General features: G+C 39.8%; 1 protein-coding gene across 2 annotated transcripts; it reads left to right on the forward strand.

The window, feature by feature from the left end:
- Positions 1–103: 103 nt before the first annotated feature.
- On the forward strand, positions 104–27,611 carry GPR63 (G protein-coupled receptor 63). 2 transcript variants are annotated; one of them, XM_027694849.1, is made up of 4 exons: positions 104–368; positions 16,344–16,429; positions 21,066–21,143; positions 24,243–27,611. In XM_027694849.1, the coding sequence occupies exon 4, from the start codon at positions 24,385–24,387 to the stop codon at positions 25,642–25,644; it is 1,260 nt and encodes a 419-aa protein (XP_027550650.1). In that variant the 5' UTR covers positions 104–368; positions 16,344–16,429; positions 21,066–21,143; positions 24,243–24,384; the 3' UTR covers positions 25,645–27,611. The 2 variants fall into 2 exon arrangements, with proteins under 2 accessions (XP_027550650.1, XP_027550659.1); XM_027694858.1 differs by lacking the exon at positions 104–368 and adding an exon at positions 610–681.

The raw sequence follows: 27,611 nt of genomic DNA on the forward strand, positions 1-27,611 counted from the left end.
GCTGCCGGCGCCGGGCAGGGACGGACGGAGGCAGGGAGGGGAGAGAGGCGCTGGCTCGCCTGCCTGCTCCTCAGTCCGGCGTTTCCGCGGCGCTGCTCGGGCAGCAGAGCCGCCGCCGAAGCCAATGGGGAGGCGGCGCTGAGCGGGCTGCCGTCCGCGGGAGTCGGCAGCCGAGGGCAGCGGCGCGGCGGGCGAGCAATGCCTCTCACTTCTCCCCTTGCGCTTCCCTTCCTCCTCCTCCTCCCGCTCCTGGCTCTGAAGCTTTTGTTTTCCCCAGCTGCTGCGATGGCAGGAAACTTCCCGGAGGGATGGGTTCAGGCCGCGCTTGTGCTGCGCCGGGCTCCGCAGGGCACCGGCCGCGCCGTGAGGTGAGCCGAGCCGGGGCGAGGAGCGCTGCCGGGCAGCGGCGGGGGCAGCTCCGCGGGGCCGGCGGGACGGGCGGCAGGAGCGGGGAGAGAGTTGCGCCGGGAGCGCCGCACGGTTATGCTGGTTCGCCCCAGCCGGGATCCCACGACCAGGAAGCCGCTCTACCCCGAGGATCCGTGTCCGTGGGCTAAGACGGTTCGGGAGCCGGCGCCCCGAGGAGGCTGCGTGGGCACCGCGGAGCCGGGCGCCCCCTCTCCCGGTGGAGCCGCCGGAGCCGCGGGCGGGCAGCGAGGGCGGGAGCGCTGCCAGCCCCGGGTGGGTGCTCTCGGCCGCGTCCCATGGCCCGTCGGGCCGCCCGCGGGGGGTTTCCTTCGCCTCCTGCTCCTCCGTCGGCGGCGGTGCCGGCGCGGAGGCGGCGTGCGGGGGCCGCGCTTCCGGCCGGGGTTCCGTCCCCGGGAGGTGGCCTGGCTCCCCTCGGCTCTCCTGGACCTGCCCTCCGGGCCGCTGGTCAGGGGCACGGGGTGGGGCTGGCTTCTTGCTGTCACCTGCTTCTTTAGGCTCCTGCTTGTGCACAACTCTTGAACCTGCCGGTGTCAGTACGGCGTGCGTGTGGCTCCTGGAAAAAAATAGAAGTGCCTCGCTTGGTTTTGATGATTTTTCATCTACCTAGACGAGTATGTAATTTTTATTTGGGTGTGCTGCATGGTTTTCCTCATACTTGCTTTGTAAAAGTCAGATAATACAGTGCAGCCTACTATATATATATATATATATAACCCAAAGCATATAATGAAGTTTTCCTTGTAAATCAATAAAAACACTTTTCCAAGAAAAAGGTTGATTTACATAAAGATTTACAGGTAACATACATATTTTAAATGGTCAGAGCAAGTTAGATCCATGCCCAAGAGGGTTGTTTAATGAAATTGTTTGTCCTTACTGAAACCATGAATGCTTAAGCAGTGGCAAAAGGGTTTTGCATAATGCATTTTCTGTGGGACATCTTACACATTCTAACATTAGAGCAAAGGCATCAGAGGCATCAGATTATGAAAAGGGCATTTTTAACTAGACCATTTCTAGATAGATGAAAATGTAAAAAAACTTCAGATTTGTTTCAAGATTAATAACACGGAATAGCTGTGTATTGTCAGTTGTCAAATGTGTTTTTACTGTTGTTTTTTTGCGCAGTTATCTATTGTGAAAATGTATTTGCCAAAATTGCAGTAGCTCCGGAATAACATAATAGACTCACCAGTAATTACATTTTTAGTCTACAGAAGCAAATTTGGTAATGACTAATAATTAGAAGAAAAATAATTTCTAAATAACCATAATTTGAAATATTTACTGCCAAATGATCAGCCCTTAGAAGCGCAGCCTCTTACGCTATTCTGCATTATTCATGTAGAGGGTAGTTTTACTGTAAGAATGTATTCTAAATGTATAAACTTTGTCTTTTTTTAAACTGAGAAAATAAATGAGACTGTGGAAATTAGTAGATCATATGCAAGGTCTGCCTACTCAGAGGAAACAGGAAGAAGCCAAGATGAGCTCTGCTAATTTCTAATTTTCTTCTCGTGTGCTACAGTGCGTAGGTGACTTTTGTCAGGTGGTGTTGATCAAGCAATGCTTATATGCTTCATCGTTGCATTTTCCACTTTTAAAATATTCCTTTAGGAATAATAGCAGATGAAGCCTGGAGAGGCTATGACCACTTCTCTGCAGCTAATTAAATGCACCCAAGACTGTTTTCTGGTTCTGAAGCCAACTCGTGTGGGTTGGCTCTTGTCAATGCTGCTGAACTGTCCTGCCTTCCAGAGTGGGATAGCTGAATACAAGCTAGTGATTGTGACTGGCACCTGGCCTGTGTTAAATCCAAAACTGTACCTCAAAATTGCATGGGAGACCTGTAGTTGCCCTATGTTAGAAGAATGCTGTGCCAGTCTTCAGTTCAGCAGTCTGTGACTGAGGGAATTCTGTTTCCTGGGAATGGTTCCTGGCACTGCTTGATTTACTAGTGTGGACATAGTCTATCTGTAACATAGTCTATCTGCAGGTAGCCTCCCTTAACTCTATACTCAATCATAGTGATTTAATTTCCGTTCATTGAGGATCTCTGGCACTATAAAATGCTGCTTTTCATAGTCAGCTGCTTAGAACTGGCAGGGCTTTCTTCCTTTCATCTCCGCTTGTGGGTGAAGAGGGAGTAGGTGAACGAGTGGTGGCTTTCCCACCTCTCAGTAAAGGAGAGGTAAACAGGGTCAGGGAAAGACTCATGTGACTTGTTCTGCTTGTCCAGAAATGTGCTCCCAGGGCAATGCGTGTCCATAAGCAATCCTGATGGCTCGATGTGAATGCAGTCACATGCTGGTTTGCTACTTTCCTAATGTGTTACAAGTAGCAAGTTAGGCAGAGCAAATGTTGGGGTTTTTTTTCAATGCTCTAAAGTTTGTCAGACTTCATTGTTACAAATGAGGAAAGTGAGGCAAGAGGAAGTGTGACTATTATCTGAGGAAGCATAGTTGTAGGATCCAGAAGTAGAGTCTCAGATTGAAAATTGTTCTGTCAGGTTGCAGTGCTTCTCATAGACATATAAAATACTTTAATAGAATGGTGTACTTCTTATCTCTGTTATTTGCTCGCAGCCTTTATTTTGCTAACCTAGCTAGTAGTACAGTTTGAACTTAAATAGGGTAATTGTTTAACCATCTCATTTCCAGTTGAGAATAACACTTAGATACTTATGTAAACCTTACATATGTGATGGGGTTGGGTAAATGTTCTAAAGTGCTTTCCCGAACAGGCAGCTCGGCTCAGTGACATTCCAGTTCATTTCGTATGAATGAAACCTTGTAAAATACAGTTCTTAATATTGAGACATTTCAGTGTGTGCTTTAGGAGAAAGTTGAGCTATCCATTTTTTTCATGTGTAAAAGCACTGATTCAGCAAGGTGTATTTATACTTAAACACACATTGTCAGTGTCTGAGGAGTCCCACTGGTCCGAATGGCACTTTGAGAAATCTCAGAAATCTCTTGCATAACTGTAACCTAATTTACATCAATCTAGATGTTTATTATACACAAGCTGTGTTTAAAAGAATACTGTTAAGATCACATAAGCCCAGAAGTGTTTGGAAATTTAAAGCTTTGAAGTGATGATGATGTGGCCTTTGGGAGCTGTGCTGGTCTAGGACCACATTTTTTTCAGAGCACTTTGCATCCAAATCAGGCAGTCAGAATTAAAGAATGGTTATGATTTTTGCATGTCTTTCTTGATTTTTCTCCTCCTGGGAGTTACTAAAGCAAGGCTTGAATTGTGTTGATTAGGTTTGACATAGTAACAGAGAATAATTGTGGAGAAAGCAAGGTTTTGGACACTTGTTCATCTTGATGACTAATGCACTTTCAAAAGGAAGCTGGATTCTGTGTGGATAAGTAGTATTTAGTCACATAGTTAAAGGCTATATCTTAGTGTTTAATTTCAGTTCTATAACTGCTACTTCTCAAGGCTTCAGAGCTTGACTTTTGAACCATGATAGCATTAATTTTTTAACATGGTTTTTGGGTGTATAATTTCCCCAGTGCTTTCTTTTTTACCCCTAAAACAGATAGAAGCAAAAGGTGTATTTTTTTCTGGGGTATCTTTGATCACTTCTTATGTCCTTAGCAGAGTTAGAACTCTCTAAATGCCAACTCAGGCTGTAACTGTCCAAGCTGTAGCAGTAGGTCGTGATCAATAGGTGGATTGACAATGAAGGGAAATAGCATGCTTTAAACATGGATTATGAAATGACCCACATTACCTCATAATTTTTATGTAATATGATGTCACTGACTTAAGAAGGATGGTGAAACTTCAATGCTTCGTTTCCATTCTGTTGTCCACAGGACAATGCTGTCTGGTGACTTTACTGTTGTTTTCCCTGCAATATTTTACTGACCTGTTTCTTCTGGACTATCTTGTTGCCCAGCTGCTGCCTACGTTTTTCTGCCAGATCCTTTTCTTTGTTGATGTAATATATAATTTGTAGTTGCTAGTCACTTCTGTTGGCCAGCTAGAATATTTTATCCTAATCTAGCATGCAACCCTCTAGTTGCATGGGTCAGGTCATCTGGCCAAGAAGATCAGGTCAAGAAAGCAAAGGGGAAACAGGCTTTCAGGTCCTATGCTTAGATTTTACAGGCTTTTTGAGGAAATAATCAGTGTTATAGCCTAAGTGGACTGAGGCTGGAGCATAGAACTACAGAATGAGAGTGGAAGAGACCTCAGGAGGTCATGTAGGCCACCACTTGGCTCACTGCTGAGCCTGATTGGAAGTTAGATGAGGTTGCTCAGGATCATGTCCACTTGGGTTTTGAATATCACAGAAGATGGAGATTCCACAGCCTCTGTGAGTAACCTGTTCCAGTGTTTGACCACTGTCACTATGAAGCTTTTTTCCTAAGACCTAATCAAAGTGACCCATACTGTAGCTTGTGTGTGTTTTCCCTTGTCCTTTGTTGTGAACCTCCAAGAAAAGTCAGATTCTTGTGCTCATTAAAAGCAAAAAATATTTTTCAGATGCTTAATAACACACTCTCTGCCATGAATATAGATAGGTTTTTACATGCTTGGCAAAAGCTATCCTCTTCCAGTCAGGTTTGCACACCTTATTCAATAGTAGGCTGATCAAATCAGATTATTACTTTTTTGTTTATGTGGGCAAAATAAAAATCTTTTGCTAGCCTTGCTTTTTGAAACATGTGATGTTTGAAATTTCTCCTTTCTTTCTCCCACATGATCATGCATTGTATTTTCCATCAGGTGACTGCCTCATTATGTGCAGCGAAGGGATGCTGGTGGTTTAGGAGGTAAATCTAAGTCTTCAAGCAGAGCTTCTGAAAGCCAACTATCTTGTCCTGTGATTGTGATTTTTTTTTCAGCCTTGTTAGGTGTATGGACCACTGCATAGCAAATTTAAACCCACTGACTATAGGCTACCTTTCAGGGCTCTGTTTGAAATGATCTGCAGAGTATTGTGGTGGCACTGAGATGGTCTCAACTAGCCTTTCAGGCACAGTCAATGGAGAAAAATAAGCCTGTCCATAAGGTGGTTTATAATATGTGTGGCTGTATTACTTGCTCAGTGTCTTTCTGCTTTGTATCATGGGAGTCTCAATGGCTCTTTTAGCCTTGCTATCCAGCTTTTAGGGCAGCCACATTTAGGCAAGGTTAATCCTTAATGAGCACCTTTTCAGTCCTTTATTTTCTTGTCATTGTTCAATATATGATCACATGTCTTATTTACAACCTATTCTGAATGCTTAATAATTAAACTTCAATGTGTGTTTCTTCTGTGCTGGTGTTCATATCTATAATATCTCACTTCTTAAGGAACATTTAAATTATCTTCATTACCTTATTGTCTTGTGCAAGTTATATTCTCATTTTAAAAACAGATAAAGGGAAAAAAGCGATAGAAAAACGTTCACAAACAAGAGGTGTTCAGTTTGGGTTGCTTTGAGCAAAAGAGGAAACCTCTGCAACAAAGTGGAAGAAAAAGCATGTATTTTTAATGCAAATCGCAAAATAATAATCCTGTCTTTCTAAAGCTGTTTTAGAACTTCAAAACCTGATACTGCTTGGAAGTGGTTACTGCTACAAATCTGCATCAGTAGTGTAACTCACAAAATTATCCCTTTCAAAGGATTGTACAAGGTTCATTGAATATAATGATAGAAAAGAGACTGATATCTTGTGAAAAATAAAGATGACTTTTTTTTGTCAGACTTGAAAAGTAATTTGAAAACACATTTTATGTTGATTAAGTTCTTCAGTAGATAATGCTCCAACAAGCCTTTTATTACTTGATCATTTTGATTTCCACTCTTCTGTCAGTTATCACTTCTGATTTCTCTAGACCTTTTTCTTGAGACTTACATGAAACTCGTGGATGTGTTTAGGAGTATTGAATGTAATATACACATGATATTTTGATGTCACTAACTATATGTGTGTATGCTTTTGCATATCTAAACTCCAAAGTGCAGATAATGATTTCAAATGACATTTGTATACAAATTACCTGTGCTTCATCTTATTACCAAAGTGATTTTAAGAACCAAAGTAAATGTCTAAATAAAAATCCAAACTTCCCACATCTAGCCAAAGACATGTTATGAAACATTGAAGGAATATGTGTGCTGTATTTGCATTTCCATTCTCTCAACAGTGCACTCACGCACACTAGTACCCCAGACCTTCATATGCTTGTATTGAGTACTCTGGGAAAAATTTGTGGCCTGGAGAGGAACTACCTGTTTCTTTTTGAAACAAAATCAACTGAGTCACAGTGGGGCCTCCCACCACTTGCCTTATTTCTGGTGTGAAGGGTTCGTGAGTTGTTAGAGCGGAGAAAAGCTAATTCCATCCTTCAGACGACTGAATTCATTCAGCATGTCTGCTGAAGCTCCAACTGTGTCATTTATGATAAGGAGGTGACATTTAAAAGAAATTTGGCAATATTTAATAATGACTCATAAAGACATGTTGAGAGTATTTATAACAGGGAGAAGTTGTATTATGCATTACTGATATTCATAGAATCATAGAATCATAGAATAGGTAGGGTTGGAAGAGACCTCCAAGATCATCAAGTCCAACCCCTGATCCAACTCCAATTACTATATCATGGCACTAAGGGCCACATCCAATCTCTTTTTAAAAACCTCCAGGGATGGTGAATCCACCACCTCTCTGGGTAGGCCGTTCCAATGTCTGATAACCCTCTCTGTAAAGAATTTTTTCCTAACATCTAACCTAAACCTCCCCTGGCAGAGCTTGAGCCCATGTCCCCTTGTCCTATTGTTGGTTGCCCGGGAGAAGAGACCAACTCCCGCCTGGCTATAACCTCCCTTCAGGTAGTTGAAGAGAGTGATGAGGTCGCCTCTAAGCCTTCTCTTCTCCAGACTAAACAACCCCAGCTCCCTCAGCCTCTCCTCATAGGACTTGTGCTCAAGTCCCTTCACCAGCCTCGTTGCTCTTTTCTGGACCCGCTCCAGCACCTCAATGTCCTTCCTGAACTGAGGGGCCCAGAGCTGAACACAATACTCAAGGTGTGGCCTCACCAATGCAGAGTACAGGGGAAGGATCACTTCCCTGCTCCTGCTGGCCACACTGTTCCTGATGCAGGCCAGGATGCCATTGGCCTTCTTGGCCACCTGAGCACACTGCTGGCTCATGTTCAGCCTCCTGTCGATCAGCACCCCCAAGATATTGGGACATCTGCAGCTGCTATAAGAAGTTTCCCTTGCATTTATTACAGGGATAGGGATGGGGTTGAGTGCATTTGCTGACTGAAGTTGTTTTGCCTCCCCATTCCCTTCATTTTGATAAGAAGGCAATTTCCAACTGCATTCATCTTTTCTTGAGATATCAAATCAAAGCATGAAATCTCAGGTAATAGCACTTCAGCTGTTGAACTGCTAGATCCAAATAAATGGGATTAAATGTGTATTTTCAAGTCCACTGCAAATAGTAGACTTGAAAAAGCATCTCCACTGTACACTGCCAATACAGAGATATACTTCGAAATATTATCAACAAGGCTGAAAATATAACAGCCCTAGAATATTCTCTCTGTTTTCTGCGCTGTTTTGAAAGTCTGTCTCTGTTCCTGAATATGCAGCAATTTCAATAAATAATCAGGTTCTTCGTTTCTTGATGCCAGTATAAATGAGTGTGAGTTTGGCATCGAGTCAGAGACTGACCAGTTGCTTTAGTGGTCTTCCAAAATTTCACACTTCTGAAATTATGAGACAGATGGGTGATCTTGATTCCATTGTGGTGTTTTGTGGCCTCCTGGCAAGCTTGGCAAGCTCCAGAGCACACTGAGGATCCCAGCATCTTAACTCCAGAGAGGGGGGCACCAGTGAATCACTCCTGGGGTAGGCTGGTGTCAACTGTTGACAGGGCAATTTCTGTTTTCTGAAACTACAGAATTGTGAAATGTAGAGGCATACGTCTGAGTCAGATTATGAGGCAGATGTATGCAGATGTAGATACATAGGGGTATTAATGTACAGTACTGTTAAGAAACAAGAAAAATAAAATAAATGCATGAAATAGTTTAGTTGAATTTGCTTTCCAGAAATGCATATTCTTTCTGACTGCTGAGTAAGCTTATGTAGTTACCTCAAAGCTGTGTTGAAGTTAGGTGAGATCAGCCTCAGCCCTAGTGGGAAGAAAATGAGGAGGGGGATGGTGTGTGTAAAAACAGATGCTGATAAGGAAACAGACTTACCTAAGGCCTGAGGTTGGGACTTTGTATTTATGAGCACTTACTAAAGTTGCCAGACATTGCCAAAAGGCCTACCCAGTTCAGCCTGCTCAAATCTGTCTTCAGTTGCTGTCAGCAGGTCAGAGCGATATGGACTTGTGGACCACTACTGTACAGCAGAGTCAGGCAAAGCTGTGCAGATTTGTCACTAAAATGGCTCATTGCATGGCAGAATCCTTCTGTGGATTAAAGACTGTTAATAGGTCTTTGAGATATAGGCAACGAGGAGGTGGTTCTACTCTACATAACTACATGAGAACAAAATTGCCTTTTTCAAGGTTGAAGTTGCCAAATTCATGCAAAATGGTGTACACTTAAAATATATTCTGTGATTTTAAGTTGTATCCATTCATTCTGGTGATAAAGGTCTGATGTTATCCAGTTTCATTGGGGAATTGCTAGTTATCCTCCAAGTCTTGAGCTAGCTTTCCTGAATATTTTGATTTGGGGATTTTTACACTCTTAATGTTTAAATGTTGCTGTTCGGGACTGGATTTTTAGTTTAGTTTGTATAGATGTTATTTATAGTTTAGATGCAAAAAGCTGAAGAGTAAGTATTTTTAAGACAAGTGGCTCTACTTTGTAATGTTATTAGCTTTCATCGGGCTGTCTTTGGCTGCCGTTAGTAGCATTGCATCCCAGGTCTTTTAAATTGCTTCTCTTAGAAAAATCTTAAGAGAACTGATTGACCATATGCAGTTCTGAAGGCTCCTTCAGCTGGGCATAGTGAAACAAAGATGAGAGAAATATTTTTGAAATTCTTGGTGGAAGATATTCTCAGTACAGGAACCTCTTATTCAGACTAGAGCAGGGAAGTTTGTGTGTGTGTTTTAAGAATATTATTGCCTTTCCAGATTCATTTATATGCTCACTAATCATGCTGACTGTATGCTGTTTAAAATATAAATGTTTTCGAGCCTATTTCCGGTGTATGAGAGGATATGGTTTGGGAATTTAGCTTTCTGCAGCCAGATGGATTATAGTGTTGCTAAGGAAACAGACTATAAATGAAATGGCAACTGAGTGTCCCTAGAACATCAGACTGCTTGAAGCTGGTATTTTAAACTCATTTAGGTGGGTAGATACATGATGTGATGAGAAGTTAATTTCCTGTATTTTACAGTTCATTAATTTTTTTATTGTTTTGTTAGTATTTACAAAAGGTACCTTAACTTCCCACTCAGACCACCTAGTGTGTGGGTCACTGAACAAAAATTTACTATTGAAATTAGAAAGCTGTACAGTAAAACAGATTCTAAAATAATCATTTAGGCGACTGACCAGTGAATAGATGACAGTGTAACGAAGACCTGGCAGCAATATGGTCCTGCTGAAAAACTGGGATGAGGAAGTGAACTGAGATTCTTCAAAGTACTTTAGAAAGGATAGGACTGCTATGGATCTGGTGAAGTTACAGATTTTTAACTTCATGTATAAAGTGTTTAACATCTGTATTGTACCTATTTGATATACATATATGAAATTGCTCAGAGCAAGGGAACTGAATTGTGGTTTCGATACTTGGTTCGCCCAAGAAGAGACCTTGGCTCTTTTTTCCTGGTGCTTTTGCTGAAAATGTATCAGGTTTCCAAACCAGAGTTATTGACTGATACAGCAGAGGTTTTTTTCTTCTTACCATTGAGAAGGGCATATCTGAGCCATTCTAGCTAAGCATGTGGCTAATAGGGTTAAAGGCTTAAGTAAACTGAACCCACAGGACAGACAGCAACTGTTCCAGTTGGTAAGATGGACTGACTGGACAAGGAGAAGGCAGGAAAAGTTCTGCATAGCCTGAAATACCTGCAGACCTCAGACCTTAAAAAGCATATAAATAAGATGTGAATCTTCTGCTTACCAGTGTCTGCAATGTAAGAGGTAAAGTGCTTATTTGGCATTGCTGCTCTACTTCAAGTGCCTTGTGTTCATGCAGTTAAAATCCCTTTGCAGGTTGATGGGCTTGGAAACTGAAATGCTAGAGAAGGTAGTGGTACCCATGTTCTCAGCATGGTGTGAGTTGTGATTTTAAGAGAAAAGGAATAACTAGACTATCTAAATGCAATATACTTAGAATTGCACCCACTTCCAAGAAAGCCCTGGTGATAGCAGATAGATAGATAGTGAAGGGCAACACAAAAACCTAACACACAGAGTCTGCTCTGCTGTTCTGAAGTTGTATGCCATGCATACAAGGGTGTAAATTCAAGCATACGGGCAAGTGGTTATAGCTTTTTTCAGATTTTTTTATTATTTATGAGGCATAACTACTCAAGACGGACATGGACTGAGTGTTTCACAGGCTGGGTTTGCTCAAGAAGAAAAGGAACAGTGGGCTGGGAGGAGAACAGGTGATGGTTGAGTCTGTAGAGCTTCAGAAACTTGCCTTAGCTTCTTCTGTAAGAAAAAGGACATCTGGAAAGCTCTTGGTAAGATTGAAAGTGGTAAGAACTTGCCAAGCAAAGATAGTCTGTGAGCTAAATATGAAATCGAAGGCTAAGGAAGGTTTTCAAGTGTGTGCAGGTGGTCAGTAGAATTTCCCTTCTATGTTTTCTGAATTGAAATGAAACTATTTTCAGTAAAACACATTCTGGAAAATAAGTCATTATTCCATCGGTGTTAAACCTCCTCAACATGCGGTGTTTAAACTGTTATTTAGAGTACATTTGAGAGAACTGCTTCTGGTCTTTTCAGCCAGGTAGGCAACAGAGGTTATTGTGGAGATGGCTTTAAGTGCGCTATAACTTTTCCCTTCGTGTTTGTCAAATGACTGGAGTTACTGTATTTATATGAGTACTGTCAGTATACATATGGATCAGAATCTGCCACTGTTTTTTCACTGGAACAGTAACCAGGAGCAGACTATAACTTCATAGTATGTGAAGGATGACTTTTCCTCTTTCATTGTCCCTTTGCTGAGGGACTTTGGGATTAAGCACATTTGTCATGGTGGCTGTTTGTTCCCCAAGGATGCCTTGAATCCTTCCTGAAAGTCTCTCTCATCTTGTGACAAACAGTGTATTTGTTGTGTGGTGGAAGGAGCTCTAGGACCCATAAGGGAGCTGGCAATAAAGAACACGCTGTAGACCAGGTTAACTATTGCTGCAAAGTGCCCATAGAGAGGGATGGTAGGAAGAAGATAGTAAGCCAGATGAAAATGTTCTGAAGAATTAATTGTGGCTATTGGTTGAACCTGAATGAAAAATATTTTGAGGGAACTAATGTAAATGAACTGTACTGTAGCCAGATATGGAACAGGTCTTGTTAGAGTGACTCTTTTTGTGTAAACAAAATAATCATATATAAACAGTTCTGACTTTTGTTGGAGAGATTTTGTAGATATATGTTAAATTCAACTGGATTGTCAATGGAAAAGATAATAGTGATTTGATAGGAAAAAAAATCTATATAACTTTTCAACCGCTCTACGAGTTTAAAGCAGCTGCTACCAGAAGCTTGACTATTATTACATCTGAAGAAGGAAAGTGGGTTTGATTGAAATAGAGAGAAAATAATCAGAAGATTAGACAAAAATACTTAACTTCAAATTAATCCCAGAGAAAGGCAGGAAAACTATATTTGTATTTTAAGTCTTGACACCTTCAGTTGAATCCTGATACAGAATCCTTAAAACAATGTTTGTAATATGTCGTCTCACACTGAGAGTTGTCCAGATGGGAACTCTTAATCTAACTGTCTTTTAATATCTAGTGTGAATAGATTTCTAACTAGGATTGTTTCTCCAAAATAGTTGCTATCTTGAAAGTGTTATTCCACTTGGCTGACATGAGCCAAAGATAATTCTGAAGCTATTAAAAAAAATAGATTATATGTATAACTATTAAGAATTAGGTAGTTTATTTATTCTCTGTTTCTATGATATGAAAAATAAGTTATTACTGTAACATCTACTGATATTTAACAGACTCATTTAGACTAACAGCAAAGTGTAGGCTAAATCTGGGGTGAAAAAATCAAAGGAACACAAATAACATTATTTTGTTGCATTGAGCATTTTATGTTTGTGTTTGGCTGAATAGAGATGCTAATAAGTATTGAAAAGAATTGCGTGTGTATATGTATAAGAAGAAAAGTGTGTAATATAAATACATAAATATGCATATAAACTAAATATTTGTTTAGTTCTCAGCTAAATCTTACGGTTGCAACCTTTTAGTACTCTCAGAACAGGATGCTCCGATCAGCAGTGTTCCTGTTGCTGAAATACAGTCACCTCATTTAACTTTCTATCAGCACCTCTTCTCTGTGAGCCAAGTGACAAGAAGTAAGATCCATAACACCTGTATTGCAGCAGCAAGGCAAGACTCTTGGGCAGGCACAGATTTAGCTGTAGCATGAGTGGAATTCCTGTGGGAAAAGCAGAATCAAGGCTGATTGCTTTGTTCTGGAACTAAACAAAATCCCAGAAACTTGTGTGCAGCATGCTGTGTGAAGAAAGTACAAATTTGGTCATTCTAATCACTTTTCCATTAACATCCCTGCATCTTTTTATAAGAAGACTTTTTGTTAAAATAATCTTGTTTCAAGAAACAGGTACATTTTTGTGGGAGAGACGGCTTAAATTCCATCAATGTAGAATTCTGTTGATGATGGTGTTACCATTTTTATAAGGTAAATTTTGTAAACCCTGGCTTACAAAAGAAGACTGTGTGTTAACAGCTGTTGTCAAAACCACTGAAAAATAAGAAAATTCATCTTTCCCTGTTTTTAGCAGAAAGCAATGCAATAGTGTATGTTGGGTATACTGGGGCACTACAGAGGAAGTAAGAATGGTGTAATACAAGGAGCTTTTATAGATAGCCTCTTTACCTTATGTTATATGAAGGTGAAACATTTTCATAGAGTTCAATCTTTCATTGAGAGAGCATACTGAAGAAGTTTCTGTAGTTGAAAAGCCGAAATAGCCTTAGGACAACTCTGGTAAAGCTTTCTAACTTGAAGCAGGTTTTTTAACTTGCCTATTATCTTCCGATAGATTGACTATTGTTATGAATAATGACAGCTTTCTTTATTTAACTTCATTTTTGCTCATGGTTTTATTTTAATATCCCAAGAAAATGTTAGGGAAACTTGATAAAATATGGCGATAGACTAGGTGCAAATAGATGTAGAGAGCTGTCAGTAAAGTACGTAATAAAAGTTATTACTAATTTGAAAAGCAATTTCATAATATTTTTAAGACCTTCTCCAGCCTCTCACTCAGTCTATAATGTAATCTGAATGCTTGTGGGAAACATTTTTAAATTTAATGGTGTTTAAGATCCCTGTGACTTCTGCTATTTCAGGTCTTTGGAAATGACAGCTCCTGGTTTGGGGAATCGAAATAGATCTAACAAGATCTAAATTTCTCTATGATCATCAGTAAGAACAGGTTTTGCACCCTTCTTGCTTATGGAACAGCACTGTCTTGAATTAAAATACCTCTTACTATGTAGAAGCTAAATCTACAATTTATGCCTTAATCTGTGTACCCCAGCATCTCAGAGCTTCAGGACAGAAAAGTGAAGCTTTTAAATTTGCTTGTCAAAGTCTATTTTAGTCCAGATCAGTCCTTTGGCTTTGGGAATGGGGAGCTGGGTTCAGGGATGAGTGAATGAATGAGGAAAAGGTCAGGACTACCCTTTCAGGAGCTCTGCCAGGTCTAAATGCTGATATCATCAAGGCTCTAATTCCACAAGTAGAGCTCTTTGCAGAAACAGGAATCCTTGCATTCCAATTTCATGAAGGGTTACAGAGCTTTTCCCCTCTGTTCTTACAAAAAAGGCCTGACTAATCATTTATAATGGAGGGGGGAAAAAGAATGCTGTTATGAAACAGTGTTAACCTATTGCCAACAGAAAGCTACCTAAAGCAATCCTGCCCAGTTAAGAGCAAGCTCTGCAAGGTACTCAAATTTAGTAAAATTTTCCAGATTTACTTTGGAAAAAGTACTTTTATTTTTTTCCTTCTTGGAGGCTCAAAGTGGAAGAACTTTGTAGTTCATAGTGATGTTTTGGATGCTTTTCTAAATTGATTTTAAAGATACTTTCATTTTAATGAGAGTTGGGAATATTTTCTGTGGTACTTTCTATGATCACTTGAGAAAAGAAATGGCTCTTATGTCAGAGAATATGCTTGTACGGTGGGAAGATCTTACAGGTTGTTGCTGTATTTAATCTGTCCAGGCTCCTGGCAGTTTTCTGCCTGCTTGCAAACCTGTTCACTTCTTTGACACTTCAGAAAGAGGGAAGATTAGCAGTTCATAATACTTATCTCACTAAAGAGGGAACAAACCAAATGGTGAAAGTCTATAATAATCCAATGGCTACATTTTATCTCTTTTATACATAGCTAAATCTGACACATTTTTCCTTCCCTCTTTGTTCTGTGGAATAAATGTAAAGATCAAATTTGTATGCTAATGGAAAACAACTTGTATTAATAGATTATCATAAAAACCTTTCAGACACTGACTTCCATTGTGGCTAGATAATGTGGTTTTTTTGCAGAAGGCAGATTTCTCAGCAGACATAAATCTGGTAAATCAGGCCTTATGTTTGGGGTGTTTGAAGTCCGTGTTAAGTTGGCTGCAGTTACAGAAACTCAGCACTTGAGTGACTGTAGGAGCCAGTATGTTCTGGGTGGTCTTCAAATACAGTTTGTTCTTATTGCCGTGTGAACTCATTCGTTGGTTTGTCCTTCAAGCTCTGTGTACAGCTTTTATTTAGAAACTTGTTCCTGAAGGATCCTGACATCTTTTGCACCAGTGTGGAGGTGACTTAGAGATGTTCCTAAAGCTTATTCTGGCAGAACTTAAAACTTTTGTAGCCTTTTAAAAAATAGGGTGTGAAAGTGTCTGTGTCCCATATCTTTGTTCTCTTGATTTTTGTATATAAATAATATTTATAAATTAATTAGATCACCTAAGTCTATTAGTGTGACATAAACTCAGCTTTCAAGGCTCACTGAAATTTTATGACTTCCTTCTAAGAGTATCAGTAAAAGCTACATTAAAAATTGACTTTCTTAGTTAAGAACAGGTATGTCATGATAGAATGTGCAGCTTTTTAGCTATGTTAGGCCCAGTTTGCAGAAATAATTTTAACTACCTAAGGTGTATTGGCACCGTGATGATGATTGGTACAAGTGCATGTAAAAGAAGTGCTGAGATCCTGCACTGAACTTTCATGGTTTATTCTTCCCCTCTAGACCTGTTTTCTTGCCCTTTGTTTTTCTGATACTGTTATGCTAATATCTTTGCCATTTGGGCAAAATTTATTCATCGTCTTTATAGTTCTCAGTAGTACCTGGTAGATTTAAATGTCATTATTTTGAGTCTTTGGGGATATCAAGATCAGGACTCTGATGGTTAAGGCCAAGCATGTATTTTCATAGATCCAGCAGCTAACAGCTGTGTGCTTGTCTACAAATGAAATAAATGTGTCTGAATGAAACCTAAAACAACATGTTACTCCAGTCCTGGCAAATGTTAGTATTAAATGGTGAGATTCTTATAATCTGTCTTTTGTCAGGAGACACAGCGTATTCTACTTTTCCCAATAAAAATAAAGTTTTGTTACAGGGAAAATTTTGCTATCCTGATCTTGTCCTGCCTTGAGAGTAAATATGTCACATTTTACTTTCTTTATTTTTTTGACAGGTTATTTGGGAAGGGAATACTTTGTTGAACACAACAGCACAAGATGACTTATGATTCCTGCTCTTCATGGGAGCCTGTCTGGATTGGTATGATTTGTGTTTTGTTCATTGGTTTTTGTTTTGTTTTGGATTTTTTTTGCTACACTGATATATAGTGATTGTATGTTATAGTCCACTTAAAATTTAGGAAGCCAAGCATTTAGGAAACTTCCAACTTGTTAGCTGTGTGTTAATAACTAGGAGACTATGAATTAAAACAGTATATTTTCAGTAATGTTTTCAATGTTTACTGTTGTTCTAGGTATTACAGTATTTAATTAGCACTTCATCATGAATATAGTTATATGACCGTTGAGCTAGTGGGAAAGTTAGAAGTTAGGGGAAATATGACCGTACAAGAAATGAACCTAGAACTGCATAAGTCCTTTCACTTGATCTACAACTTGAGAACATGAGTTTTCCTGAGAGCTAAGAAAATAGGTTTATTCTTTACATTTTGCATATTTGTGGTTTGCAGTAGTAATAATGATTCCCATGGCTGACATTCCTTGACAGTTAATGGCTCTCTGAATTAAGGACAGAAGGAAATATCCTCAAGAGGGCAATTAGTTGTACTAAATGACCCAAAGCAGAGGTGACTGTTTTCCCACAATTGCTACAGTAGTGTTTGTAGAGTGGAAAAAAGGACAATTTTCTAAATTAAAGTAATGCCTCCTGTGAATAGTTTTATGGGTCATCTACTCATGCAGTGGAGTTGATTAGTTTCAATTTAGGATATGTAAATATGTATTAAAACTGAAAACTGCTGGTTCCTTTTAGGTAAGAACATTGTCCCTGCTGATTTGTGCTCTGACTCATTCTTTGCACTGGCTTTAGCAGAAAGGATTCCATTGCAACGTGTTCCTGCCTCTACTTAATTGCACAGGAAACAATGCTTGATTCGTATTGAGAGGGATGTATGTCCTGGGCTGCTTTGTACAATAACGGGGTGTCAGAGAGCACATACTTGAGTATTTTCTATCGACATATAAATTGTTTTGAAAACAAAATAAGCCCATGGCCTTCATGCTTGTTGTTATTGTTTTTCCCCTAGAAATACTTTGCTTTTTAAATTGATTTTATATTGCAAAAGTAATTTTTGCCAAAGTTTGCCTTTAAAATAAAACCATTAATAGTAGCTATAAAGCATGCAGAAGCTTCCCATTTGTAACCTTAAAACATCCCCAAGAAATAGGATCACTGTACCAGGCATTACTAACTTCAAGTTCCTGAATAAGAACAGTGTTTTTGGGTGCTAGACCAAATCTTGATGCTGGTCAGTATTGAAAATATGCTTTTAGCAGACAAATATATTAAATCATTGAACATTTTGGCAGCTGTGTTCTGATCTGCATTAAACCTAACTGTTATTATGGCACTGTTAGATTCCCTGTTACTGACTTTGACTGATGTTGTCTTTGCATATAAGATATAATGTTTTATTTTCAGTTCAGCATGCTATCCAAATTTTGAACAGAAACCTTTTAGCTTCTAAAGCTGTTAAAAACAGATGCCATAGTTCTAGCAATAAGTATATTTGATGAATGGAATTTGCGTGTTATTTAGCTTTAAGTATGTACTTCATTGAAATAATTGTGTCTATTATGTTCCATAAAAAGAAAGTTGCATATGAGTGAAAACCTTGCTTGAGAGAACATGTGCATACACAGTAAATTTCAGCACTGAAATTGAAAACAGTGATTGTATGAACCTCTTTTGCATCTGAAAAGAACCTGTGAGAGTACATGTTCCAAAAGTGAGAATGCTGTGACAAAAAGGTATCTATCTGCCTCTTGCTTGAGCACTTGACCATCAATAGACTTACCCATTTAAACTATCAAAGCATGTGGTTGTCTTTTACAAGCTATGTGATTACCATTCAGGAATGACTGTGGCTTTGAAATTATAGGATCGGTCTTTCTCAAAGAGCGAGTGAGGACTGAAATGGAATTGCTGTGAAGTTATCTTAGTGGTTCCTTTCATCTTATATTTCTATCTTTACATAATTTTGGGGAAGTTGGAAGGGTAGGAAGAAGGATGGGGGAACACGTTTAATAATCATGTAGATGCTCATGGTAGAAGCCCTTTAAGTAGAAAAAAAAAAAAAGGACTTATGACTGCAATAGAAGGGATCCTCTTGAATTTACTGGCTGAATTGTCAGTCCCTTTTATGAAGGATGATAGCTGAGAAAGAGCATTGCCTGCAGGTTAGATAAGTGTAAATCCAAATCACATCTGAACATACAGATTCAGTATGCATTGCACAGAAAGATTTCACCTCAAAGTGATAAACAGAGTACAGAGAAGGGTGTTGCCTGGAAATCATCAGGAAGCAGTGAGCACAGGGACAACACTCAACAGTTACTTTTTATGTTGGATCCAAAGCCTGCAGTCCTCTTACTAGGTTAGGTGTCTTCTTTGCAAGAGTTGATCAGTGCTCACTCTTTTGTCCTTGAAAAGATACCGCTGATGACTTATGCAATAGCCAAATGGCCTCCACTCATTTCCACTTTAAGCAGTTGGCTGGTCCAGGCAGCAGCTTGCATGAGGTCGTTCTGTTAACGCCACACAGGAAAACATATAAGCATCACACTGAGGGGAGGAAGCACAAAATAGGAGGTAGCTATTTGCACAGTGAGCTGGGATGGTGAGAGAGCATATATGAGATTAGTTTTCTTAGATACTTTTCCTGGGTTTGTTAGGAATAGGCTATAGATGTCTGTGAGTCCTTTGTCCTTTGCTATAATCTGGATGCTCCTTGTCTTGAGAAATGTGGAGTAGCACAATCTTTCTCACTGAATTAAGGGTGCAGAACATCTTTGCTCCTGCTCCTCTTGTCTGGTTCCTTCTGTTTAGAAGGAAAATTTATGATAAAGCAGTATTTTCTAAAACTTTGGTCCTTTTCTGTGGAATATTAGCAGTTGTTTGGTTGATTTTTGTTTGATTTTTTTTCCTCTTTAAAACTTTTATGATACATGTTACCATCTAAGCCTCTGCTGAACTTCATACTTCAGAGTATAAAGTTATGTGGCATAAAGGATGTAAACTTAAGCATAAAGTATGTAAACTTAACCTAAGTGAGCAAATTCTGTTGTGTATATTTAAAGTTAGTCCAGTAACTGCATATGTATGTGCTCAAAAGTCTGTATTCAAATCAGATGGCCATGTACCCTTTGCAGTCAGCAGAGGGAGATGGGTGATTCACCTCTTCCTGACATGGACATCTATATAAAGATCTTGTGAAATATGTCCTAAATTGCCTTCTTAATCCACAGAAGCTCTATGGCATCCACAACATCCTGTGGCAAACGTTTTCACAATTAATTGTGACATAATAATTTCCAGATCTGGGCTCCTCAGAGGCACGGACATACTGGAGAGAATAGAGTGAAGGGCTACAAAGATGATGAAGAGACTGGAGCATCCCTTCTGTGAGGAAAGGCTGAGAGAGCTGGGACTGTTCAGCCTGGAGCAGAGAAGGCTCAGGGGGATCTTATCAATGTATATATATATATACACCTGAAGGGAAGGTGCAAAGAGGACAGTGCCAGGCTCTTTTCAGTCATGCCAGGTGACAGGGCCAGAGGCAATGGGCAGAAACTGAAACATCAGGAAGCAATTTTTTTTCCACTCTCAGAGTGACTGAGCACTGGAACAGATCCCCCAGAGAGGTTGTGGAGTCTATTCTTGGAGATACTCAAAAGCCACCTGGACATGGTCCTGGACAACTGACTCTAGGTGGTCCTGCTTGAGCAGAGGTTGGACAAGATGACCTCCAGAGGTACCTTCCAACCTCAACTAGTCTGTGTTTTTGTGATTTTTCCTATGTTATGAAAGACAGCAATCATTCACTTTCCCTGTGCCACTAATAATTCTGTAGACCTCTATGATACCTTTTTCTAGTCACCTTTAAATAGAGATCAGGTGGTGCAGAATTGAACATAGTACTGAAGATAAGAGATGCCATGGATATGTATTGTAGCAGATACGGTATCTGAGTACACAGTGTATATAGCTACCTCCTGGTTTTCTTCTCAGTGTCTTTGCTAACAATTCTGAGCACTTGGCTTATGTTTTCATAGACCAGACTATGAAAATTTGAAGATCTGTTTTTCTTCTGGATGGTAATTATTGGTTTAGCACCTGTTACTGTGCAGATAAATTTTTTCAGTCCAGGCATAGTTTTATCTCTAGCACTGAATTTTATTGGGCAGACTGGTAGCTTGCCACTACTTCTCAAGAGATCCTCTATGCCTTTTTATAGTTGATCTTAGTCTTTATTATATTGCCATGAAAAACAGTTCATGTTCATCCTCGGCAAATGTCATAGTTTTGCATTTCCCTCTTCTCTTCTGTAGGTTGATGAGCTTGAACCCTAGTATAGATTTGCTTTGTAGGATCATTCTGGTGACCTTTTTTCTCTGTAAAACTAACTGCTCCTTCTTTTGTTTCCTGTTTGAAACTGATTATTGTCTATAGGAGGGTTTTACATGTATCTAATGGCAGATTATTTTCTTTTAGAGCACTGTTGGAGAGACCTTGTCAAAGCCAATCAGAAATGTAAAAGTTACCTTTGCTGGCTTATTGCTTACAGACCTCTAAAAGATACTGCCCAGGGGATCTAATTTTCTTGCTCCAAGATTTTAAATCCAAAATGATTTGTTGAATTTATTCTCTTTTGCAGTCCCTGCAGAATGCTACAGCTTCCTTTCCTCTTCAGTGTTCTTGTCTTGTGGAGTCATAAACCTCAGTGGAACTTTGGGTGAGATTTTCTTTTTCATTGCTAAAATATTTCTTACTTTTTCTGAAAAGTTCTGTTAACCTTTTTGCTGTTGGTTCCATACTTTATTCTAAAAAATATATTAAAGAAGACTACTAAAGGAAAAGTTTATAAAGACCAAAGAAAGAATAATTTTGGCTAATATAGATGCTTTAGCCTGTAATTATCATTGAGGCTTTCTCTAAAAGAGTTAGTGTGAAAATAAAATTTAAGAGAAATAATGGGGGGAAAAAATCTAGAATAAAGTTAATGGAATTTTTCATTTTTGCAAAAATGTCAATATACGTAGCTAGTATACTTTTACTGAGTTTTACAGTCTTTGAAATATAATAGGATAAAATAGAAAATTATGTCATTCCCTCCCATTCAAGCAGTCAGACCTCTAGGAAGTGGAATTTGTATGACTCTATTGGGTTTGTGTGACAAGCTTTTGGTAGCAGTGGGGCTAGAGGGTTGGCTTCTGTGGGAAGCTTCCTCTATGACCAGTAGAACCAATGTCAGTTGGTGCCAAGACGGACCCACCAGTGGCCGAGGCCAAGCCCATCAGCAACAGTGAAAGCGCCTCTGTGGTAACAGATTTAAGAATGGAGAAAAAGTTACTGGGCAGAAGCAAATTGCAGCTGGAGAGAGGAGTGGGAATATGTGAGAGAGCTCTGCAGAAGGGAGGATGTGCCCCAGGCACCAGAGCAGAGATTCCCCTGCAGCCTGTGGTGAAGACCATGGTGATTCAGTTGTGCCCCTGCAGCCCATGGCGGTCCAGAGTGGAGCAGATTTCCACCTTCAGCCCCAGGAGGACCCCAGGCCAGCAAAGTTGGAGGCTGTGACCCCATGGGAAGCCTACACTAGAGCAGGCTCCTGGAAGGACCTGTGACCCTTTGGAGGGAGGAACCTATGCTGAAGGAGGTTTGCTGGCAGGACTTGTGACCCTGGGGGTGACCCATGCTGGAGCAGCCTGTTCCTGAAGGACTGCACCCTGTGGAAGGGACCCATGCTGGACTGGTTCAAAGAAAAACTGCAGCCTGTAGGAAGGACTCATGTTGGAGAAGTCCATGGAGGACTGTCTCCCATGGGAGGGACCCCATACTGGGGCAGGGGAAGAGTGTGAGTTAGTCTTCCACTTGTGGAGGAAGGAGCAGCAGAGACACCATGTGATGAACTGATTGCAACCCCTATTCCCTGTCTCTCTGCGTTGCTGATGGGGAGGAGATAGAGAAAATTAGGCACAACATTAAGCCCAGGAAGAAGGGAGGAGTGGGGCGACGGTGTTTTTAAGACTTAGTTTTATTTTCTCATTACTCTACTCTGATTTAATTGTTAATAAATTAAGCTAACCATTATTTTTTTTGCCGGTGAAGTATTATCCAGTGAAAGGTAAACTTTTGATCCTACATGAAGCATGTGGTCCTTGTGTAAATTCATTAAAAAAATTCCTTCCTTCCATCACTTTTGCCTAACGTTGATACCAAGCAGAATCTGCTTAAATACTGCGGGCAAGATTTGTGCTACCAAACATAAGCTGTTCGTGTTAGCAGCACAAGCTTGTCACTGTGTGCAGAAATGGAGGAGATGCCCTCTGAAGATGCCTCTATCCCTCTTCTGATTATAAACATGAAAACATGAAAACAGCCAGAAGGGACTGTTGCAGTCATCCCGAATGAATGAGATGAATCCCACTTTCTGTTTCTGGCTGTAGTGATCTGTTTTTTAAAAGGGCGTAGAATCCATCTGGTTTCCAGCTTGATCAGATGCCAGTGTGCTCTGAGTCTTTAATAGTCTTTAATAGTCCAAGATAGAAGGGAGGAGCTAGCACTGAAAAGGGGAGAGAACTCTCAAATCTTTGTATTTTATTTATGAGAACGTGTACATGTAAGTACATGTAATAATACAATACTAGTGCACGTAAAGATAGTAAAAATGAGTCAGTACATGTAAACTATAAAAAGAAACGTTGCACTGTGTCAGTACCTAAAAGGGGCCTACGAGAAGGCTGGAGAGGGATTTTTTTGCAAGGGCATGTAGTGATAGGACAAGGGGCAGCAGCCTTGAGCTGAAGTGAGGGAGAATTAGGCTAGATACTAGGAAGAAATTCTTTACTATGAGGGTGGTGAGGCACTGGAACATGTTGCCCAGAGAAGTTGTGGATGCCCCATCCTTAGCACTGTTTAAGGCCATGTTGGACAGGGCTCTGAGCAACCTGGTGAAAACTTGTGAAAGGTGGCAGTGGGGTTGGAACTGTATGACCTTTACAGTCCTTCCCAGCCCAAGCTGTATAATGGCAAGGGAGAGAGTTGAGCAGTCTAAGGATTAGATCTACAGGGAAAAAGAGGGTGTACACAGTTGAATTATTTGGGATACCAAGTTAAATTAACAAAGACATGCCTACACCAGTAAAAGCAGGAAAACTTGCTGCCATGGGAAGAGTTGTAGTGAGCAAAGAAGAGATAGTTTCCTGCATCTTGATATGAGTCAGTCTCTAAATGCAACAAATTGAGAAATACTTTTATCCTGTGGACAAGTTACTTGATAATTAGAATGTTTTGCATGTTTTTCCTGAGACATCTAATGTGGATGACTGACACAGAACCAAGAATTCTGTATTATGTACAGTAACTTGGATAGGTAGGCTTTTTAGTGCTTACCAAAGAGGCAGATAGGCGATACTGATACTATTTAATCTATTTAAAAATGTCATTAAAGTTTCCATCTGTAGGCAATTCCAAAACAAAATAATGACGTTGGTTTAAAAATTATGAGATTTAAGTAAAGATACTTACTTGATTTATTCACTCTTAATCAGTAAAGTTTGTTTTCAAACACAAAAGTTTTCCAGCCTTGGTTATGGTAGAAAAAAAACTTGGTGAGTTGCGAGTGTTGTATGGTATCAGCAGCACTACAGGAGCAGGAGAGAAAGGCCAAATATTAGGAGACTTCTGTGTCTAGTGCTTAAGTAAATTGTGTCAACCTGAAGCGTAAACATATATTAAAGGTGCTTTTATCATTAAGGAAAGCTGAGCAATCATTTGGTTCCCATTGGTTTTAGAGTTTTACTTTGTTTCTTTACGTTTCTTTCTTATTTTTCAGATGGAAATACTGACATGAACTTAAGAACTTTGATGCTTTCAGACATTGAATTTTGATTGTTAAACGATCAGTTAAAAATACTGCCTGAACAAGATGAAATGCCTTGAAGACTTTTGGTTCTGCTTTCATTTCTCCTGAAGCAATGGTTTTCTCAGCAATGTTGACGCTGGCCCACTCTGGGACCTCAAATGCTACTTTTATTGTCTATGAAAATGCCTATACGAATTTTACCACTCCCCAGTTCTTGCTTCATAGTGGCACAACGCAGCCATTGAGATATAGTTCAAGTGTTGTGCTCACCACTGAGAGAAGTACTTTTCTGGTAAACACTACAGCTATCCTGCCATCGCAAGAAGTTTTCAGGAGCTTAAGTTTGCCACTCCAGATCATTCTTTCTGCTGCTATGATATTTATCCTGTTGGTTTCTTTCCTTGGAAACTTTGTTGTCTGCCTCATGGTCTACCAGAAGGCAGCTATGCGATCTGCAATTAACATCCTCTTAGCAAGCCTGGCTTTTGCAGACCTGCTGCTGGCAGTGCTGAATATGCCATTTGCTCTTATAACAATCATTACCACTCAGTGGATTTTTGGGGATATATTTTGCAGAGTTTCTGCCATGTTCTTTTGGCTTTTTGTCATAGAGGGGGTAGCCATTCTTCTCATTATTAGTATTGACCGATTTCTTATCATAGTTCAGAGGCAAGATAAACTGAACCCTTACCGTGCAAAGATTCTCATTGTGATTTCCTGGGCAGCATCCTTTGTTGTTGCTTTTCCATTATCAGTAGGGAATCCTAACCTGCAGATACCCTCGAGAGCACCTCAGTGTGTTTTTGGCTACTCTACGAGCCCAGGTTACCGAGCCTATGTGATAGTTATCTTGCTAATTTCTTTTTTTATTCCCTTCCTGGTAATGCTATATTCTTTTATGGGCATACTCAACACCGTCCGCCACAATGCAGTTCGCATCCATAGCCACCCTGATAGCATATGTCTCAGCCAGGCCAGCAAACTTGGTCTCATGAGCTTACAGAGACCTTTTCAGATGAATATTGATATGAGCTTTAAAACTCGTGCCTTCACAACCATCTTGATTTTATTCCTTGTCTTCATAGTCTGTTGGGCACCATTCACCACTTACAGCCTTATTGCCACGTTCAACAGCCACTTCTACTACAAGCACAACTTTTTTGAGATAAGCACTTGGCTCCTTTGGCTCTGCTACCTCAAGTCCGCACTGAACCCACTGATTTACTACTGGAGGATTAAGAAGTTTCATGATGCATGCTTAGACTTGATGCCCAAATTCTTCAAGTTTCTGCCACAGCTACCTGGCCATACAAGGCGGCGCATTCGACCCAGTGCCATCTATGTGTGTGGGGAGCACCGATCAGTGGTTTGAAACTGTGGCTCTTGGACAACGATTGTTGTGTTTTGGGATTATTTTCAGGCTTTAGGTTGAATTTTGTTTTGTTCCATATGGCTTTTTCAGTATGGCCATATCTTATAACTTGATTTAATTTTCCACTACTCTGTGCAATTTTGGGAAGAAAGACAGAGAGAGAGAGTGATTGGTTATAGTTGGGTTTACTACCAGAATACAATGTAAACAAAATAACAAATGTTACCTCTGGGATTCCATGGAAATCCTTTCTTTTAAATGAAAACTACGTTTGTAACATTTTGTCAGGTTTGTGCTTACTAGGCCTGCAATCTAATTGTAGGGACTTTTTATGCTGCTGAGATATGATGTATTTAGTTGATGTAATTTTTCTGGAAAATGTTGCTGCTGTCTGCCGATATAATAGATCCAAAAAGTCTCATTAGATTACTTCTATTTAATTTAACAATATTTCAGAAGTTTTCATTATAACATTAGAAAACTTTTTTTAATATTTCCATTAATATTTTTGTGCACTTTACAAAATTTACTATATAATTTGTTCATCGGAATATTTTATTCTGTATTGAGGGTGTATTATTATTGCTGTTATAATTTGTTATGTTGGTGAATTTCAATGAAAGACTCGTAAGTTCTAGGAGAGCAATTTATGTTGGTATAGCTACATGTACAGTCATAAATTTGCTGGTTTTTTTAACAATTGGTCAAAAGTAACTAACTGCTCAGTTATCAGAGGAGTTAGAAGGAGAAAACGGAGGAATGGAAGGGAAAGAGAGCAACAAAAATTCCATGACCCGAGGTTTAGGCTAACACAAGATTTAATAAAATAGTGTTCATGTGAAAATTATTATGAGGTAAAGGGTGACTAGTTATTACTTGAGGCTGTTACAAGGTACTCAAACCTGATGATATGCCTGAAAACCTATCTGAAATAGTGATTTTTGGGCCTGCAATTTATACTGCGTTTTTGTAGTGATGTTTCTGCTCGGAGCTCATATAAGGCTGGGTATGCTCTACACTGTTGAAATCATGCTGTCAGGCATTTGTTGGGATAGAATTGGAAATAGTAGGGTAAACTAGAAAAGAGATGACAAATAACCCATAGCTGAGGTTAGGATTTAGTCTGTATAGTAATTACAGGGGAAGAAAAAATCCTCAACTTGCTTGTTTTACAACTTAAATATTGGATCAAAACCATAAACAGACAATCACAGAATCATAGAATGGCTTGGTTTTGAAGGGATCATAAAGATCATCTAGCTCCAACTCCACTGCCATGAGTACGGACACCTTCCACTAGATCAGCTTGCTCAAAACCCCATTCTTCCTGGCCTTGAAGACTTCCAGGGATGGAGCATCCACAGCTTCTTTGGGCAACCTGTTCCAGTGCCTCACCTGCCTCACAGGGAAGAAGTTATTCCTGTATCTTATCTAAATCTACCCTCTTTCAGCCATTACCCCTTATAATAGTCAGCCAGCAGAATTTGCTGGGGATGTAAGTTAAATTCCCCTTTTCCCTCTGATACTACTTTACATTGATTTTTTTTCATTGCCTCTTTGTCTCTGTAGTGGCTGCTGCCTCAAGGGTTTATTCTGCTATTCTCATCTGTTAGGCATCAGCTTCTCTCCCTGAAATGCCAAACTACCTTTCTGATTAATGTCAGGCTGTCTTGGTACCTGCCTGGAAAGCAGAAAGGCAAAGATTTTCCTTAATGATGGCAAACCAGACTCAGATTATTTTTTTTTTCAATCAGCTAAATAAATATTTATTGTGAGATAAGTAAAATTAAGATTTAGGTTGGGCTTTGAAGCTCAGAGCTTTTTGCTCTGAGGCTGGGGAAAAATGCCGGTAAAATTTGTGTGTCCTTGCAGTGAGCTTTTTGAGGCCATGACTGAGAACAGGGGCATTGATGTACAACAAACCTAACAACCAGAGCTAGAATTTGGGCTTCTCTTGCTTCCATCTC

The sequence above is a fragment of the Neopelma chrysocephalum genome, unplaced genomic scaffold, assembly GCF_003984885.1.
Source record: "Neopelma chrysocephalum unplaced genomic scaffold, ASM398488v2 Primary Assembly neopelma1_23b, whole genome shotgun sequence".
In the NCBI taxonomy this organism is placed as follows: domain Eukaryota; kingdom Metazoa; phylum Chordata; class Aves; order Passeriformes; family Pipridae; genus Neopelma; species Neopelma chrysocephalum.

Coding starts and splice junctions, on each gene's coding strand:
- GPR63 (XM_027694849.1), top strand. CDS start 24,385: ATGGTTTTCTCAGCAATGTTGACGCTGGCCCACTCTGGGACCTCAAAT.